The 19,300-nt window shown below is 42.9% G+C and overlaps 1 protein-coding gene across 4 annotated transcripts in view; it reads left to right on the plus strand.

Annotated features, from left to right (window-relative positions):
- Window positions 1–18,631, plus strand: part of LOC311231077 (paxillin-like) — a 118,448-nt gene extending 99,817 nt beyond the window's left edge. For 3 of the 4 annotated variants that reach the window (XM_084317554.1, XM_084317556.1, XM_084317557.1), the window contains exons 8-11: window positions 657–830; window positions 10,798–10,879; window positions 13,396–13,544; window positions 14,667–18,630. In XM_084317554.1, the coding sequence (XP_084173680.1) occupies window positions 657–830; window positions 10,798–10,879; window positions 13,396–13,544; window positions 14,667–14,933 (672 nt within the window). In that variant the 3' untranslated portion in view covers window positions 14,934–18,630. Of the gene's footprint in view, window positions 1–656; window positions 831–10,797; window positions 10,880–13,395; window positions 13,545–14,666 lie in introns of all 4 variants that reach the window. The other variant, XM_084317555.1, reaches the window with a different exon arrangement.
- The last annotated feature ends 669 nt before the right edge of the window (window positions 18,632–19,300 follow it).

Raw genomic sequence — 19,300 nt, forward strand, 5'->3', positions numbered from 1 at the left:
GTCTTATAAACGTTTGGTGTATAAACAGGTCACAGTAGAAAAGTAATGGCATGCATGTGTTTTACCTGCTCTACCGCTGCACAGAAACGAGACATTACACGTGTTCTTTTGAAAGTGGTTACCAATGGTTACAGGCAGCTCTACTGGAAGAAAGAAACATTCCCTGCAAGGCCTCTAATGACGGAACAGGCTTGGCAGTCATTTGTAGTTGATGTAAATGTGTAAATAATTAAATCCCATCCAACATAACAGACTAATGCACCACTTACTACTGTAGCATCATAATACTGAAATAACACTAATACTGAAATGTAGATTTTCTTCCTTTTACGGCTAACCGCTGCTCCGACTGCTAGTTTATAAATGTAGGCCTTCTGTAGACATATAGATCCAATCAGTTCCCTCATTAAATTATGTCTTCACTGTGAAATCTGGATAAGCTTATCTTCCAACTGTTGCCTTCTAAAATCCTAATTATAATGTATCTCTATCTCTCTCTCTCTATCTCTCTCTCTCTCTATCCCGCTGTGTCTGTTTTTCTATCACTCTGTCTCTCTCTCTCTTTGTTTATCCCTCTGTCTCTCTATCCCTCTGTGTGTCTCTCTCTTTATCTATCTCTCTGTCTCTCCCTCTCTTTCTCTCTCTCTCTCTAACAGGTGGTGACTGCCATGGGCAGGACATGGCACCCGGAGCATTTTGTGTGCACCCATTGTCAGGATGAGATAGGCTCCAGGAACTTCTTTGAGCGTGACGGTCAGCCGTACTGTGAGAAGGACTACCATCACCTGTTCTCCCCACGCTGCCATTACTGTAACGGCCCCATCCTGGATGTGAGTCACACGGCCTTATTCACGGCCTTATACACAGCCTTATACACGGCCTTATACACAGCCTTATACACTGCCTTATACACTGCCGCCTTATACACTGCCTTATACACTGCCTTATACACTGCCTTATACACTGCCTTATACACTGCCTTATACACTGCCGCCTTATACACTGCCTTATACACTGCCTTATACACTGCCTTATACACTGCCTTATACACTGCCTTATACACTGCCTTATACACTGCCGCCTTATACACTGCCTTATACACTGCCTTATACACTGCCTTATACACTGCCTTATACACTGCCTTATACACAGCCTTATACACTGCCTTATACACTGCCTTATACACTGCCTTATACACTGCCTTATACACTGCCTTATACACTGCCTTATACACTGCCTTATACACAGCCTTATACACTGCCTTATACACTGCCTTATACACGGCCTTATACACCGCCTTATACACTGCCTTATACACTGCCTTATACACTGCCTTATACACTGCCGCCTTATACACTGCCTTATACACTGCCTTATACACTGCCTTATACACTGCCGCCTTATACACTGCCTTATACACTGCCTTATACACTGCCTTATACACTGCCGCCTTATACACTGCCTTATACACTGCCTTATACACTGCCGCCTTATACACTGCCTTATACACTGCCTTATACAGGGCCTTATACACTGCCTTATACACAGCCTTATACACTGCCTTATACACTGCCGCCTTATACACTGCCTTATACACTGCCTTATACACTGCCGCCTTATACACTGCCTTATACACGGCCTTATACACTGCCACCTTATACACAGCCTTATACACTGCCTTATACACTGCCTTATACACAGCCTTATACACTGCCTTATACACGGCCTTATACACTGCCTTATACACAGCCTTATACACTGCCTTATACACTGCCTTATACACGGCCTTATACACTGCCTTATACACTGCCTTATACACTGCCTTATACACTGCCTTATACACTGCCGCCTTATACACGGCCTTATACACTGCCTTATACACTGCCGCCTTATACACTGCCTTATACACGGCCTTATACACTGCCTTATACACGGCCTTATACACTGCCTTATACACTGCCGCCTTATACACAGCCTTATACACTGCCTTATACACTGCCGCCTTATACATGGCCTTATACACTGCCTTATACACAGCCTTATACACGGCCTTATACACTGCCTTATACACGGCCTTATACACAGCCTTATACACAGCCTTATACACTGCCTTATTCACGGCCTTATACACTGCCTTATACACTGCCTTATACACTGCCTTATACACAGCCTTATACACTGTCTTATACACTGCCTTATACACTGCCTTATACACTGCCTTATACACTGCCTTATACACTGCCTTATACACAGCCTTATACACTGCCTTATACACTGCCTTATACACTGCATTATACACTGCCTTATACACAGCCTTATACACTGCCTTATACACTGCCTTATACACTGCCGCCTTATACACTGCCGCCTTATACACTGCCTTATACACTGCCTTATACACTGCCTTATACACTGCCTTATACACTGCCTTATACACTGCCTTATACACTGCCTTATACACTGCATTATACACTGCCTTATACACAGCCTTATACACTGCCTTATACACTGCCTTATACACTGCCTTATACACTGCCTTATACACTGCCTTATACACAGCCTTATACACTGCCTTATACACTGCCTTATACACTGCCTTATACACTGCCTTATACACTGCCTTATACACTGCCTTATACACAGCCTTATACACTGCCTTATACACTGCCTTATACACTGCCTTATACACTGCTTTATACACTGCCTTATACACTGCCGCCTTATACACTGCCTTATACACTGCCTTATACACTGCCTTATACACTGCCTTATACACAGCCTTATACACTGCCTTATACACTGCCTTATACACTGCCTTATACACTGCCTTATACACAGCCTTATACACTGCCTTATACACTGCCTTATACACTGCCTTATACACTGCTTTATACACTGCCTTATACACTGCCGCCTTATACACTGCCTTATACACTGCCTTATACACTGCCTTATACACAGCCTTATACACTGCCTTATACACTGCCTTATACACAGCCTTATACACTGCCTTATACACTGCCTTATACACTGCCTTATACACTGCCTTATACACTGCCTTATACACTGCCTTATACACGGCCTTATACACGGCCTTATACACAGCCTTATACACTGCCTTATACACTGCCTTATACACTGCCTTATACACTGCCTTATACACTGCCTTATACACTGCCGCCTTATACACTGCCTTATACACTGCCGCCTTATACACTGCCTTATACACGGCCTTATACACAGCCTTATACACTGCCTTATACACTGCATTATACACTGCCTTATACACTGCCTTATACACGGCCTTATACACTGCCTTATACACTGCCTTATACACTGCCTTATACACTGCCTTATACACTGCCTTATACACTGCCTTATACACGGCCTTATACACTGCCGCCTTATACACTGCCTTATACACTGCCGCCTTATACACTGCCTTATACACTGCCTTATACACTGCCTTATACACTGCCTTATACACTGCCTTATACACTGCCTTATACACTGCCTTATACACTGCCTTATACACTGCCTTATACACTGCCTTATACACTGCCTTATACACTGCCACCTTATACACTGCCTTATACACTGCCTTATACACTGCCTTATACACTGCCGCCTTATACACTGCCTTATACACTGCCTTATACACTGCCTTATACACTGCCGCCTTATACACTGCCTTATACACTGCCTTATACACTGCCGCCTTATACACTGCCTTATACACTGCCTTATACAGGGCCTTATACACTGCCTTATACACAGCCTTATACACTGCCTTATACACTGCCGCCTTATACACTGCCTTATACACTGCCTTATACACTGCCGCCTTATACACTGCCTTATACACGGCCTTATACACTGCCACCTTATACACAGCCTTATACACTGCCTTATACACTGCCTTATACACAGCCTTATACACTGCCTTATACACGGCCTTATACACTGCCTTATACACAGCCTTATACACTGCCTTATACACTGCCTTATACACGGCCTTATACACTGCCTTATACACTGCCTTATACACTGCCTTATACACTGCCTTATACACTGCCGCCTTATACACGGCCTTATACACTGCCTTATACACTGCCGCCTTATACACTGCCTTATACACGGCCTTATACACTGCCTTATACACGGCCTTATACACTGCCTTATACACTGCCGCCTTATACACGGCCTTATACACTGCCTTATACACTGCCGCCTTATACATGGCCTTATACACTGCCTTATACACAGCCTTATACACGGCCTTATACACTGCCTTATACACGGCCTTATACACAGCCTTATACACAGCCTTATACACTGCCTTATTCACGGCCTTATACACTGCCTTATACACTGCCTTATACACTGCCTTATACACAGCCTTATACACTGTCTTATACACTGCCTTATACACTGCCTTATACACTGCCTTATACACTGCCTTATACACTGCCTTATACACTGCCTTATACACAGCCTTATACACTGCCTTATACACTGCCTTATACACTGCATTATACACTGCCTTATACACAGCCTTATACACTGCCTTATACACTGCCTTATACACTGCCGCCTTATACACTGCCGCCTTATACACTGCCTTATACACTGCCTTATACACTGCCTTATACACTGCCTTATACACTGCCTTATACACTGCCTTATACACTGCATTATACACTGCCTTATACACAGCCTTATACACTGCCTTATACACTGCCTTATACACTGCCTTATACACTGCCGCCTTATACACTGCCTTATACACTGCCTTATACACTGCCTTATACACAGCCTTATACACTGCCTTATACACTGCCTTATACACTGCCTTATACACTGCCTTATACACTGCCTTATACACTGCCTTATACACTGCTTTATACACTGCCTTATACACTGCCGCCTTATACACTGCCTTATACACTGCCTTATACACTGCCTTATACACTGCCTTATACACAGCCTTATACACTGCCTTATACACTGCCTTATACACTGCCTTATACACTGCCTTATACACAGCCTTATACACTGCCTTATACACTGCCTTATACACTGCCTTATACACTGCTTTATACACTGCCTTATACACTGCCGCCTTATACACTGCCTTATACACTGCCTTATACACTGCCTTATACACTGCCTTATACACAGCCTTATACACTGCCTTATACACTGCCTTATACACAGCCTTATACACTGCCTTATACACTGCCTTATACACTGCCTTATACACGGCCTTATACACGGCCTTATACACGGCCTTATACACGGCCTTATACACTGCCTTATACACTGCCTTATACACTGCCTTATACACTGCCTTATACACTGCCTTATACACTGCCTTATACACTGCCTTATACACTGCCTTATACACTGCCTTATACACTGCCTTATACACTGCATTATACACTGCCTTATACACAGCCTTATACACTGCCTTATACACTGCCTTATACACTGCCTTATACACTGCCGCCTTATACACTGCCTTATACACTGCCTTATACACTGCCTTATACACAGCCTTATACACTGCCTTATACACTGCCTTATACACTGCCTTATACACTGCCTTATACACTGCCTTATACACTGCCTTATACACTGCTTTATACACTGCCTTATACACTGCCGCCTTATACACTGCCTTATACACTGCCTTATACACTGCCTTATACACTGCCTTATACACAGCCTTATACACTGCCTTATACACTGCCTTATACACTGCCTTATACACTGCCTTATACACAGCCTTATACACTGCCTTATACACTGCCTTATACACTGCCTTATACACTGCTTTATACACTGCCTTATACACTGCCGCCTTATACACTGCCTTATACACTGCCTTATACACTGCCTTATACACTGCCTTATACACAGCCTTATACACTGCCTTATACACTGCCTTATACACAGCCTTATACACTGCCTTATACACTGCCTTATACACTGCCTTATACACGGCCTTATACACGGCCTTATACACGGCCTTATACACGGCCTTATACACTGCCTTATACACTGCCTTATACACTGCCTTATACACTGCCTTATACACTGCCTTATACACTGCCTTATACACTGCCGCCTTATACACTGCCTTATACACTGCCGCCTTATACACTGCCTTATACACGGCCTTATACACAGCCTTATACACTGCCTTATACACTGCCTTATACACTGCCTTATACACTGCCTTATACACTGCCTTATACACGGCCTTATACACTGCCTTATACACTGCCTTATACACTGCCTTATACACTGCCTTATACACTGCCTTATACACGGCCTTATACACTGCCGCCTTATACACTGCCTTATACACTGCCGCCTTATACACTGCCTTATACACTGCCTTATACACTGCCTTATACACTGCCTTATACACTGCCTTATACACTGCCTTATACACTGCCTTATACACTGCCTTATACACTGCCTTATACACGGCCTTATACACTGCCTTATACACTGCCTTATACACTGCCTTATACACTGCCTTATACACTGCCTTATACACTGCCTTATACACGGCCTTATACACAGCCTTATACACAGCCTTATACACGGCCTTATACACTGCCTTATACACTGCCTTATACACTGCCGCCTTATTCACTGCCTTATACACGGCCTTATACACAGCCTTATACACAGCCTTATACACAGCCTTATACACTGCCTTATACACTGCCTTATACACTGCCTTATACACTGCCTTATACACAGCCTTATACACTGCCTTATACACTGCCGCCTTATACACAGCCTTATACACTGCCTTATACACAGCCTTATACACTGCCTTATACACAGCCTTATACACTGCCTTATACACTGCCTTATACACTGCCTTATACACTGCCTTATACACTGCCTTATACACAGCCTTATACACAGCCTTATACACTGCCTTATACACTGCCTTATACACTGCCTTATACACTGCCTTATACACTGCCTTATACACAGCCTTATACACAGCCTTATACACAGCCTTATACACAGCCTTATACACTGCCTTATACACTGCCTTATACACTGCCGCCTTATACACTGCCTTATACACAGCCTTATACACTGCCTTATACACTGCCTTATACACTGCCTTATACACTGCCTTATACACGGCCTTATACACGGCCTTATACACTGCCTTATACACGGCATTATACACTGCCTTATACACTGCCTTATACACTGCCTTATACACTGCCTTATACACTGCCTTATACACTGCCGCCTTATACACTGCCTTATACACTGCCTTATACACTGCCTTATACACTGCCTTATACACTGCCGCCTTATACACTGCCTTATACACTGCCTTATACACTGCCTTATACACTGCCTTATACACTGCCTTATACACTGCCTTATACACTGCCTTATACACTGCCTTATACACTGCCTTATACACGGCCTTATACACTGCCTTATACACGGCCTTATACACTGCCTTATACACTGCCTTATACACTGCCTTATACACTGCCTTATACACTGCCTTATACACTGCCTTATACACTGCCTTATACACGGCCTTATACACGGCCTTATACACACCCTACTTCACAGTGTGCTTCTCTCTATCTCTCTCTCTCTCTCTCTCTCTCTCTCTCTCTCTCTCTCTCTCTCTCTCTGTCATATATCATATCAGGTCTTCATTCATATCCTTCTGGTGACACTCCACCATGAGTCTCTTAGATACTGCTGCCAGGCTCTCTCTCTCACAGACACACAGACACACATAGTGCCAGGGGTAGTTGAATGGAAGTGGAGAGCAAGTGGACTTTAGCCTGGGGAAAGGCCAAGTGAGTCACTGTGGAGAGAGCGAGGGAGATTACATGAGTGGTGATGTCACTTCCTCCTCCTTCCCTGCAGCTCCCTCTGTCTTTTATTAAAGTTCAAACTAGATTGTAATCATAGAAACAGGACAGTGTGTTACAATACAAACACAGTGAAAGGTTTCACTTCAACTGCGTCGTACAGTCGGTCCTTTAAACAACCTCCCTTTCTAGTGTGTGTGTGTGTGTGTGTGTGTACTATGTGTTTACAGTTGAAGCTGGTCGGGAAATACTATCAGGCTTTGGAAAACATGAGTTAACCCAATGTAGCATTCCACCACCACCACCTCCCAGCCTTATCAGAGCTCTGCTGCCCCCTGCAGGCCACAATATATATATAATATATATATTTATGCGGTTTTTACTTCAGTGGTTCTCACTGTGGTTGTGTGTCAAAGTTCACTGTTGTGTGTTCTTGTGGCCAGAGAGCTTGAGAAGCCCTGTTTGACGTGGAAACGTTGCTGGGCATTGAAATGGTGTCACCTGTTGACCTGATGTTCCTAAATGCTCTGTACAGAAATGTACCAATACAATACATGCCAAAAAACATGATTTTTATTTTTTAAAACATTGTTTGTTTTTAATGAAAATGGCAAAAGATTCAACTCTGCGATATTTATCAACTCTCATCCATTGTCGTCAGTTTTGTCATGTTTCTGAGGTGATGCCGCTAAGGGGTGGATTGAATTGACAAAATCATATATTGATGTTGAACTCCTAGGTAGGGGCTTTAAAGCTAGAATCTGTAATGCCGTCACACAGCGACCTCCTAGACAAAAGAGCCCCGCTTTGTATTTTGTTTACTTTTTTAGTTTTGGTCTGACGAGTGTGTTGGAGTTTAGTAACTTACTATACTGTGACTTTCTCCAGACCTCTCTTGGCAGAGCCTGAGGTGTGGTCACCAGTAGCAACCCCTCCTCTATACCCACTCAACTCCAACCTACGCATCAGACTAAAACATAACATGTAAACAAAGTGCAATATTAACACATTCAGGGCCATTGGGATTAGACGGGGCCAACTCTATACGGCCAGCATATCGGAAAAACAACCTTTCATTGTGCGTGAGGCTGTTTGTAGAGCTAAATCTATACTTTATATTATTGCTATCTGTCCATTCTCATTGTCAATTGACACTATAAACCGTCCCTTCAATATGCCTTAAATAAAAAAATGTTTCATCAATAAGTTCCCATTTTATAGCGTCTTGAATATGAACGTTATAGCAGAATATTCTTGGGTATTTCCTGGAACGCGAGATATAGGGTGCTAAGCTAATAACGTTAAATCGAATGGCGTTTCGGCTATAGACAAGCTAGAGTTAAAACTCAAAATGTATATTGTCTGTATCATGGTCCACCATGAATGCATGAAAGGGGGGGGGCGGGGGACGTCATTTCTGATTATTGATTACCAATAACGGCATTAGCCTCGGTAGCCTCATTCGCTGACCGGGTGGATGGCTATCAAAGCAAGGCCCGACCAAGCTGAAATTGACGTCAAATCGCTCTTACCTGTGGCCGGTTGGACTGCAAAAAGGATTTCCCAGTTATCGATTGCCATTTGGTAGATCCATATGTCCATTGGCTGATCCTATATTCCTTTATTGCACACTGAATTCAGCGTCCCAAAAACTATTCTAGGCGATCGGCTACACGCATAGCTTTAGGCTAACAGAAAAGTCCATTCATAATAATAAAAAAATAAAAAAAACACCGGTCTGTAACAGGGAACACTGCATTATCGAGACAGCGCCCCTACGAGGATTTGGCCGGTAATGCACTTTTCCGATTTCCAAGAGTAGGGTAAATCTGCAGTGCCGCTCGGTGACATTGAGTAGGATATTACAATGGAATAAAAGCCAAAACAACCTTGCCACGTATATATACGTGGTTGGCCCTTTAAGCATGGCGCCGAAACACGTATGTATACGTGGTGGTTGGCCCCGAATGTGTTAAGAAGGGCTCTTTTCTCTAGAGGTCGCTGTTTGACTGCATTACAGAGTCTACCTTTAACCTCCCACAGCCGCAACCAACTGCTAAAGCTGGTGTACAGTGGCTCAGGAGGTAGAGCAGTCGTCTGGTAATCGGAAGGTTCCCCGTTTGATTCCGGCTCCTCCTCCTAGCAGCATGTCGAAGTGTCCTTGAGCAAACCACTAACACTAGCATGGTTGCCATGTTTCTGCACTGTTGTCGCCAAGAGAAGGTTGTTTCTGCACTGTTGTCGCCAAGAGAAGGTTGTTTCTGCACTGTTGTCACCAAGAGAAGGTTGTTTCTGCACTGTTGTCGCCAAGAGAAGGTTGTTTCTGCACTGTTGTCACCAAGAGAAGGTTGTTTCTGCACTGTTGTCACCAAGAGAAGGTTGTTTCTGCACTGTTGTCGCCAAGAGAAGGTTGTTTCTGCACTGTTGTCGCCAAGAGAAGGTTGTTTCTGCACTGTTGTCGCCAAGAGAAGGTTGTTTCTGCACTGTTGTCGCCAAGAGAAGGTTGTTTCTGCACTGTTTTCACCAAGAGAAGGTTGTTTCTGCACTGTCGTCGCCAAGAGAAGGTTGTTTCTGCACTGTTGTCGCCAAGAGAAGGTTGTTTCTGCACTGTTGTCGCCAAGAGAAGGTTGTTTCTGCACTGTTGTCGCCAAGAGAAGGGTTTTTCTGCACTGTTGTCACCAAGAGAAGGTTGTTTCTGCACTGTTTTCACCAAGAGAAGGTTGTTTCTGCACTGTTGTCGCCAAGAGAAGGTTGTTTCTGCACTGTCGTCGCCAAGAGAAGGTTGTTTCTGCACTGTTGTCGCCAAGAGAAGGTTGTTTCTGCACTGTTGTCGCCAAGAGAAGGTTGGTTACATTATGTGTATTTGACAAATCAAATCTGCAAATCTGATCTTATTCTCCTGTTTTGTGTCAAACAGAAAGTGGTGACGGCGTTGGACCGGACCTGGCATCCAGAGCACTTCTTCTGCGCCCAGTGTGGAGCCTTCTTTGGACCGGAAGGTACCAAACAAAACACCTCTCAAACACTACACTGTGGAGCCTCTTTTGGACCTGAAGGTACCAAACAAAACACCTCTCAAACACTACAGTGTGGAGCCTTCTTTGGACCTGAAGGTACCAAACAAACACCTCTCAAACACTACACTGTGGAGCCTCTTTTGGACCTGAAGGTACCAAACAAAACACCTCTCAAATACGTCACAGTGCAGCTGAATGGACCGCGGGGTCAGTTCTCTGTTAGTTCCATTGGTTCACAGTAAATGAAAAGAAAGTGCACTCATTTTCTGATGATATAGGAATCATTCTCAACTGTGGATTTGATTGGAAGGTTGATGAAACATAGTGGGATCGTGCGTCTGGGATAATACACTCAAACATCAAGTGTCATGGAACAGGAACTGGAGACATGTCCATCTTTTTACAGAAAGAGAATGCACCATATTGTCCCAAATTACAATGAAAAACAAGTTATACAATGGCATGCAATGGCTGAAACAGTGAAGTTGCCGGTTGTTATTTAGTATAACACACTCCACGTGACCCCATATCCCTCCCACAACCGAATTACTTAATTTTTTCTGTCTGAATCAATCCGCCATAGATAGAAAAATGGAAGTATGAATAGCTTTTGAACGAATCCTCCAAAAAAGATACTCAACTGGAATATGTTAGTTCGTTACATACACATGGATTATGTAATTAATTTGTCATCATGACTCATTGTGAAACAAAAGAAAAATCGTGGCGATAAAAAAAAAAAAAAAATTGCTGACTTTTTTTTCAGCTTTGATTGATTGATTGATTAAAATTTGTATTACCAGATTGCAGAATGGGTACAATACAGTACGGCTCAATACACACACTTGTTAAGGGGATGCAGACCAGAGAAAGACTTTCGTCTTGTTTACATCAGGGTCCCCCATTTTCAATTCATCATAACATACATATAATATGACATACATCTATACATTTATGACATACCAGATTTACAAATACAGTACTGTTTGTGATACAAGAAGAGTCTAAAAAAGAGAGTATATACATTTGACGAAGAAACTACATTGGAGGAGGTTGGTAGGTAGGAGATTGGTAGGTGGGGTGGAGGGGGGGGGGGGGTATTTCGTATAACACACTCCACGTGACCCCAGAACCTCAATGTAAATAAACCATAATCACCCTACAAAAACAGTACTGTATTTGTAAATCTGTCATAAATGTATAGATGTAGCAGTACTGTCTATCTGGGTTTAACATGGTTTGTGGAGCTCCCTCTGGTGTCTACTAGTGGATCTACTATTGGATCTACTTTTTCTGTGGATGGTTTTGTGAATAAATCTCCATTATGCTTCAATTACTGTGTGTTTATTCTATAGCAATAAGGTTGGGTGAATTCGGCCATTGTATAAAAGACATTACACCACTTGTAGTTGTGTGTTATAGGAATTAGATCATGCCTAGGGGGGTCTAACGACCCCTAGGCATGATCTAATTCCTATAACACACTCCTGCACGTGATGTAATGCTTAAATACATGTGTCCTAATGATAAGGATAAGCAGTCAATGAAGAAACCCACTGCCAAGAGAAAGTCTTAACATGCCTATAAATACTTATACGTCTATGGAATTATACACTGTATTACATGGCCTATAATAGCCCCCAAACAGCATAGCCAACTTCAACAAACCCGCCTTATTGAACAGGAATTGGAAACATGTCCATCTTTTTACAGAAGGAAAATATGCCATATTGTTAAACATTAAGACAATGCTCTTCGCAGAAAATTGCACCTGAAAAAGTGAGGTTGTCTTATATTTGCAGAGATTTGGAGGTATCTCTGTAAAGAAGGTTCAGCTTTGGAGCAATATTTAGCCCCTTTCTAAGGTATAGGACCTGTTTGGTATCAACGAAACCTTTGCAATCTCAAGGTTCATACATTATGATATCTCTGGCTTTGCGCTAGCTTAACCCTTTCACTATCACACTACAGAAGGTTAACCCTTTCACTACCACACTAAGTGAAAGGGTTAACCTTCTGTAGTGTGGCAGTGAAAGGGTTAACCCTTTGTCCTGTGGCAGTGAAAGGGTTAACCTTCTGTGGCGTCGCAGTGAAAGGGTTAACCGTTCTGTAGTGTGGTAGTGAAAGGGTTAACCGTTCTGTAGTGTGGTGGTGAAAGGGTTAAAGACTGATCCCGCTACAGCCGCCCAAACCAGTGATGTTAATGTCGGATGATCCACCAGCTAATCATGGGTTTCAGAGGGTTGTCTTGGAATGAAGGCCAAGTTGACCAAAAAAGGAGATTTAATTCAATGGTTATCAATGACGCAGTCTAACTGAAATATACGCTTTTTAAGTTAAATGTAATGTTTATTCATTACTCAAAATTTTAAAGGCCCAATCCGGATTTGTAAATACAATTCCATACTGTGTGAAAACTGCATGGAGAATCTGGACGCAGCCAAACTGAACGCATGTAACAAGTCGACGCCCGCCGTGTTTTTTGCTGCCCTCTGCAGGTTTCCACGAGAAGGACGGGAAGGCGTACTGCAGGAAGGACTACTTCGACATGTTCGCCCCTAAATGTGGCGGCTGTGCCCGTGCCATCCTAGACAACTACATCTCAGCCCTCAACTGTCTGTGGCACCCGGAGTGCTTTGTCTGCAGGGTGAGCTACCTTCTGTGTGTGTGGGGGGGGCAAGTAGGCAGTGTGATCAAGGTGCGCAGATGAGGGTCTGTATGCCCTATCCGTTATATTATACGTTACAATAAATATGGTCAATAACACTTGGAATCGGAATATATACTATGAGTAAGTAAAGTATACAGTATACATGGCATGATCTACGTCATACGCTGTAGTCCGTGCAGTTTATTTATGATATTGTGCTACACAATAATGTCATCTAAAATGAATGATAACAAGCACATATGTATAATATACACGTTCTCATCATATTAGATCTGAAATCTTTCTAGGGGACATCAGTTTTGTATTGATTTCACACTTTTTACATCACCATCCGGTTCAACGTGGGGCACCTCGACTGGGTGACGACCTCTGACCTCTGTCCGTTCATGTGAATAGAGTAGACCTGCATCAAAAAGTAATGAAATAGTGGAGAAATATCAATGTCTCTGTGAAAGTTGGGAATCACTGCTGTTTTTTTGTTTAGTTTTGATGTTTTAAATGTAGCCCTGTCAGATAAACCTTTTATTTAGTTTTTAAGTGTTTTATTTCGGAGAACGATGCCTTTCTACACAATTAAATCACGTAAAGTTTTAAGATAAATCTCATGAATGTTACTCGTAACCTCATACAGGGGCTCATACAGAACCAAGCATTTCACTGTAATGTACAGGTACCTTACACGTGACGTGACAAATAAAACAAAACTAAGGAGAAATGTGAGTTCAGGATTGCCCCTACCCATTGCAGCGTTATTTTTTTTCCTAGCCGCATTTCTCGGAGACGCTCTCTGATTGGCCACTGACTGACGCTCTCTGATTGGCCACTGACATGTTTGCCCAATCGCGTGACGAGCTGTGTCTTTGCCCATTTCCGCGTCGAACAGCCTGCAAACTACTTGGCGTTCTATCGCCATGCTCTAAGACAAACTCTAACCTTAACCAACTTCGAAAGAGTGCCTAAGCTTAACCAGTGTAGAAACAGGCGTCAGCCAATCAGAGAGCGTCTCTGAGAAATGCGTCTAGGAAAAAAAATAACGCCCCATTGCATCCTCCTCATCCTTCCTCCTGTGTGTGTCACCCCACCCCACCCCCCTCCCAGGAGTGCTTCACGCCGTTCGTCAACGGCAGCTTCTTCGAGCACGAGGGCACGCCGTTCTGCGAGGCCCACTACCACGAGCGCCGCGGCTCCCTCTGCTCCGGCTGCCAGAAGCCCATCACCGGCCGCTGCATCACCGCCATGGGCAAGAAGTTCCACCCGGAGCACTTTGTCTGCGCCTTCTGCCTCAAGCAGCTCAACAAGGGCACCTTCAAGGAGCAGAACGACAAGCCCTACTGCCAGGGCTGCTTCGTCAAGCTCTTCAGCTAGACGGGTCCGCGCGTTTGTGTGTGTGTGTGTGTGTAGGCATGTGTCTGTGTGTGTATGTGCACACATGCATGTGTTTATGCACATACATAGTGTGTGTGTGTGTGTGTGCGTGTGCGTGTGTCTGTTTGCCATCACATAGCGTGTGGGTACATGCATGTGATTGGGGTGAGGTGGTTTTGGATGATGAGCGGTTGGATCAGATTCCTACACACTGACTCTATCTGTGCTACTGAACCCCTCTACAGGCAGGAGCTTTTAAAAAAAATGCCTTTTAAGCGGTTAAAAGAGTTCACTTGGGTTATTTTTCAACTCTCCTCTCGTCTTCGCTGGACATGGTGGGGTTTTTTAAGAGGGTACAGAGACACGTCTCTGCTGCCCAGCGCTGTGTGGCCTTGCTGTACGTACCGTAGAGCCAGAGTAGCTTGTCTGCTGCCCAGCGCTGTGTGGCCCTGCTGTACGTACTGTAGAGCCAGAGTAGCTTGTCCATTCACGCTACGTCGTCTCGTGGTTCTACTGGAGGGAGTGCGAGGAGCACGATGATGTGAAACGGAGGCCGGGGGCCTGGTGGTGTGTTAGTACCTCAAAAGTGATTATATTATGTGCTTAAAAAAAACTACAAAATAAAAGGAAAAAAAGCCTCCAGAAAGAGAACTACAACTTAAAGATCATTTTCTCCCTGATGTGCAGCGAAGACGAGACGAGAACTTCCTGTGTGTTTGCGTGTACAGTACATACTGAATGTGAGCAGTGTTTTGGGCTCTGAGACGACACTATGTAGAAGGGGGGGTATGTTTTTCCCTCCTATCGCAAAGTGTGATCTTTGATCATGTGACCAACCTAGGTCACAGGGTGGGGGGGGGGTGTTTGAGACAGCTGCTCCACGCTGTCAGTTGCATGGACCACGGAGAGTTGACAAGAAAAACAAATGCATTAAAAAGAAAAGAAAAAAAAATAACTATGAAAACCGTAAAATATACGACGACATGTGTGACTAGGTGTGTTGAAATAATCTGTGGGGGGGAAAAAATATGTTATTTTTCTAGTTTTGATATGTACTGAGGTGCCATACATATGTGAAGACACATACATACACACACTCACACTCTTTGAACTCACGTGAACGCCATTTTCTTTTGTTCCCTCTTTGTCTTCAGTTCCCTGTAAAAACCAGCTCCAACTCCTGGTGCCTCTAATCGTATATCTCTGTTAGGTTTACATGCACACTGTGGTTCAGATACTTGCTGTTCTCAAGGTCAGGGTCTTAGATGTGGTAAAGTGTTCACATGCAGATTCATATTCTGTGATCACCTATATCCCCACAGACGAGGAGCAACAGATGGCAAAACCCAACGGTGCTTAGATGCCTCATTATACCAGATATCTTAACCACGTGTGTGGTAAGTTAACCATGGTGATCTTATCCAGGTTATGGTAATCATGTTGAGATGTTATCCGGGTTATTGTAACCATGTTGAGATGTTATCCAGGTTATGGTAACCATGTTGAGATGTTATCCAGGTTATTGTAACCATGTTGAGATGTTATCCAGGTTATAGTAACCATGTTGAGATGTTATCCGGGTTATTGTAACCATGTTGAGATGTTATCCAGGTTATGGTAACCATGTTGAGATGTTATCCAGGTTATTGTAACCATGTTGATCTTATCCAGGTTATGGTAACCATGTTGAGATGTTATCCAGGTTATTGTAACCATGTTGATCTTATCCAGGTTATGGTAACCATGTTGAGATGTTATCCGGGTTATTGTAACCATGTTGAGATGTTATCCAGGTTATAGTAACCATGTTGAGATGTTATCCGGGTTATTGTAACCATGTTGAGATGTTATCCAGGTTATTGTAACCATGTTGAGATGTTATCCAGGTTATGGTAACCATGTTGAGATGTTATCCAGGTTATGGTAACCATGTTGAGATGTTATCCAGGTTATTGTAACCATGTTGAGATGTTATCCAGGTTATGGTAACCATGTTGAGATGCTATCCAGGTTATTGTAACCATGTTGAGATGTTATCCAGGTTATTGTAACCATGTTGAGATGTTATCCAGGTTATTTTAACCATGGTGAGATGTTATCCAGGTTATGGTAACCATGTTGAGATGTTATCCAGGTTATGGTAACCATGTTGAGATGTTATCCAGGTTATGGTAACCATGTTGAGATGTTATCCAGGTTATGGTAACCATGGTGATCTTATCCAGGTTATTGTAACCATGGTGATCTTATCCAGGTTATTGTAACCATGGTGATCTTATCCAGGTTATTGTCAGGTTATTTACCAGATATGAAGGTGAATTTTCTACAGTTTTTCTATAAACCCAGATGGATGAATTCTCATTTTCAGTTGTTGCCGTATGTTATCATGCTTTTCTCACAACAAAACAGTACACAGTGATGCATGTATTTACAGTACACATATACTGTATACAGTCTACTGTTCCTTTTGGGAAAGTGCTTTATCTAAACAAACACCCGATTCTCTTTCTTGTTTCATTTGTAATATTCACACAGCTGGGCAGTACTATTAGTCATATTTTATACCACAGTACTATTAGTCATATTTTTTACCACAGTCTTGTCTTTGAAGTGGCAGGGAAGGGGGGGCTCAAACCCAGACTGAACCTTGTTCCTTTAGCAACCTTTAGCTTGTCTCCTTCTTTACTGCCCTCTGTTACTTTCTTTACATTATATACATGTTCAGATATTGAAATGGTTGACTTGTGATTGATAATGACAAGGCGTAGGGTCAGTCGGAGTGAAATTTATATATGCATAATGGTTTATAAGTGTTTACCTTTTTGGTGCAATTCTTGAGAAATACAGGCCAAAATCCAGGAATGATGTTCCTGGCTCCAGTTTCTAGATTGGATTTTACTGCTGTATCTAACCACACATTTGCCAAAGTCTTAAAAAAAATCGTGAATTCAGAATAAACAGGAAGTTGGTTCAGAATAAACAGGAAGTTGGTTCAGAATCTGGGTGCACGTTTACCTTTGACTACTGTTAAGAGGGGGACCACGCCCAATTTAAGAATTCAAAGATGTTATTCGTATGGTCTATGACCGTCTAAAAGTATTAGTGAAAATGAACAACTCTGACTACGGAAGGAAACCAGAAACTAACCACCTGGCTAATTCCGGCAGTAATTTACAGTAATGCTTATTTATATTCAGTATTCTGTGTCCCTGAGAAAAAAACATTTAATAAATATAAAGTCAGAAGCTGCTCCATAGATGATGAATTGGGAAAGATGGTAAAGATGACACAGAGCACCCAGGCTTCAGGTACAGTTTCAGAACTACTGACGCCACTACTATAGAATAAAGCTCATTCGGGTATAAAGAAAAACAATCTGTGGGTCCGCAGAATCCGTCTCCCGTTCATAGTCTTTGGAGCGGCTCCAGACTTTATACCTGATGACATCACACGTTTGAATCCCGTTCCTCTGCTCCTCTGGCGTTTGGGGAGAGTAGCTCATGGAAATAACAATAATGGAATTCCTAATTTGGTTTGTTCCCCTTTCTGTTTTTTCACTGCAATAAGTATATTGTAGGTTAAACATTATCACAGCCTCACTGCTTAAAGCCTCACTGCTTAAAGGAACACTCAAACATTTTGGGAAATTAGCTTAGTCTTCTCCAGAGAGAGACAAGAAGATCGATAGCAGTTTCCTCTCTGTGCGTTCAGTAGAAAGCTATCTGGCTGCACGTTAGCCTAGCTTAGCACAATAAATGGAACCGCACATGGCCGGTTAGCCTTCGGGAGAGGTGTTAGTTGGACACTGCCTAGGCTAACCGGCCATGTCCGCTTCCATTCATTGTGCTAAGCTAGGCTAACGTGCAGCCAGATAGCTTTCTACTGAACGCACAGAGAGGAAACTGGTATCTATCTTCTTGTCTCTCTCTGGAGAAGACTGTAAGCTAATTTCCCAAAATGTTGGAGTGTTCCTTTAAGGCTGGTTTGGTATAATTAAATAGACTATGATATGTGCAGACAACATTTATTATTATTATGATGATGCTTATTATCTGGAGCAGGGTTGTACCTATCTGGGTTTTTGTCGCTGTAACAATCAGAATATGGACTTTATAATATTCTAATATCCCAGGCATTGTGACATCACTGAGTTTTGTCACTGTTTTTTAAAGATGTTTTTGAGCTCTTTCAAGCTCCCACTGATATGCAAAGAGCTGGCTCTATGGGCATATAGGAAAACTAACTGAGGCGTAACACAAACTTGTGCGCCAGCCTGGTTTTTCAGTGTCTTGACGACCATTCTAAGGACACCCAACTCTTATCTTTTTATTATGAGCAATGAACCCTGGTCCTACTGTCCCTATTTT

This window comes from Notolepis coatsorum, assembly GCF_963971535.1.
Source record: "Notolepis coatsorum genome assembly, chromosome: 6".
NCBI classification, from domain to species: Eukaryota; Metazoa; Chordata; class Actinopteri; order Aulopiformes; family Paralepididae; genus Notolepis; species Notolepis coatsorum.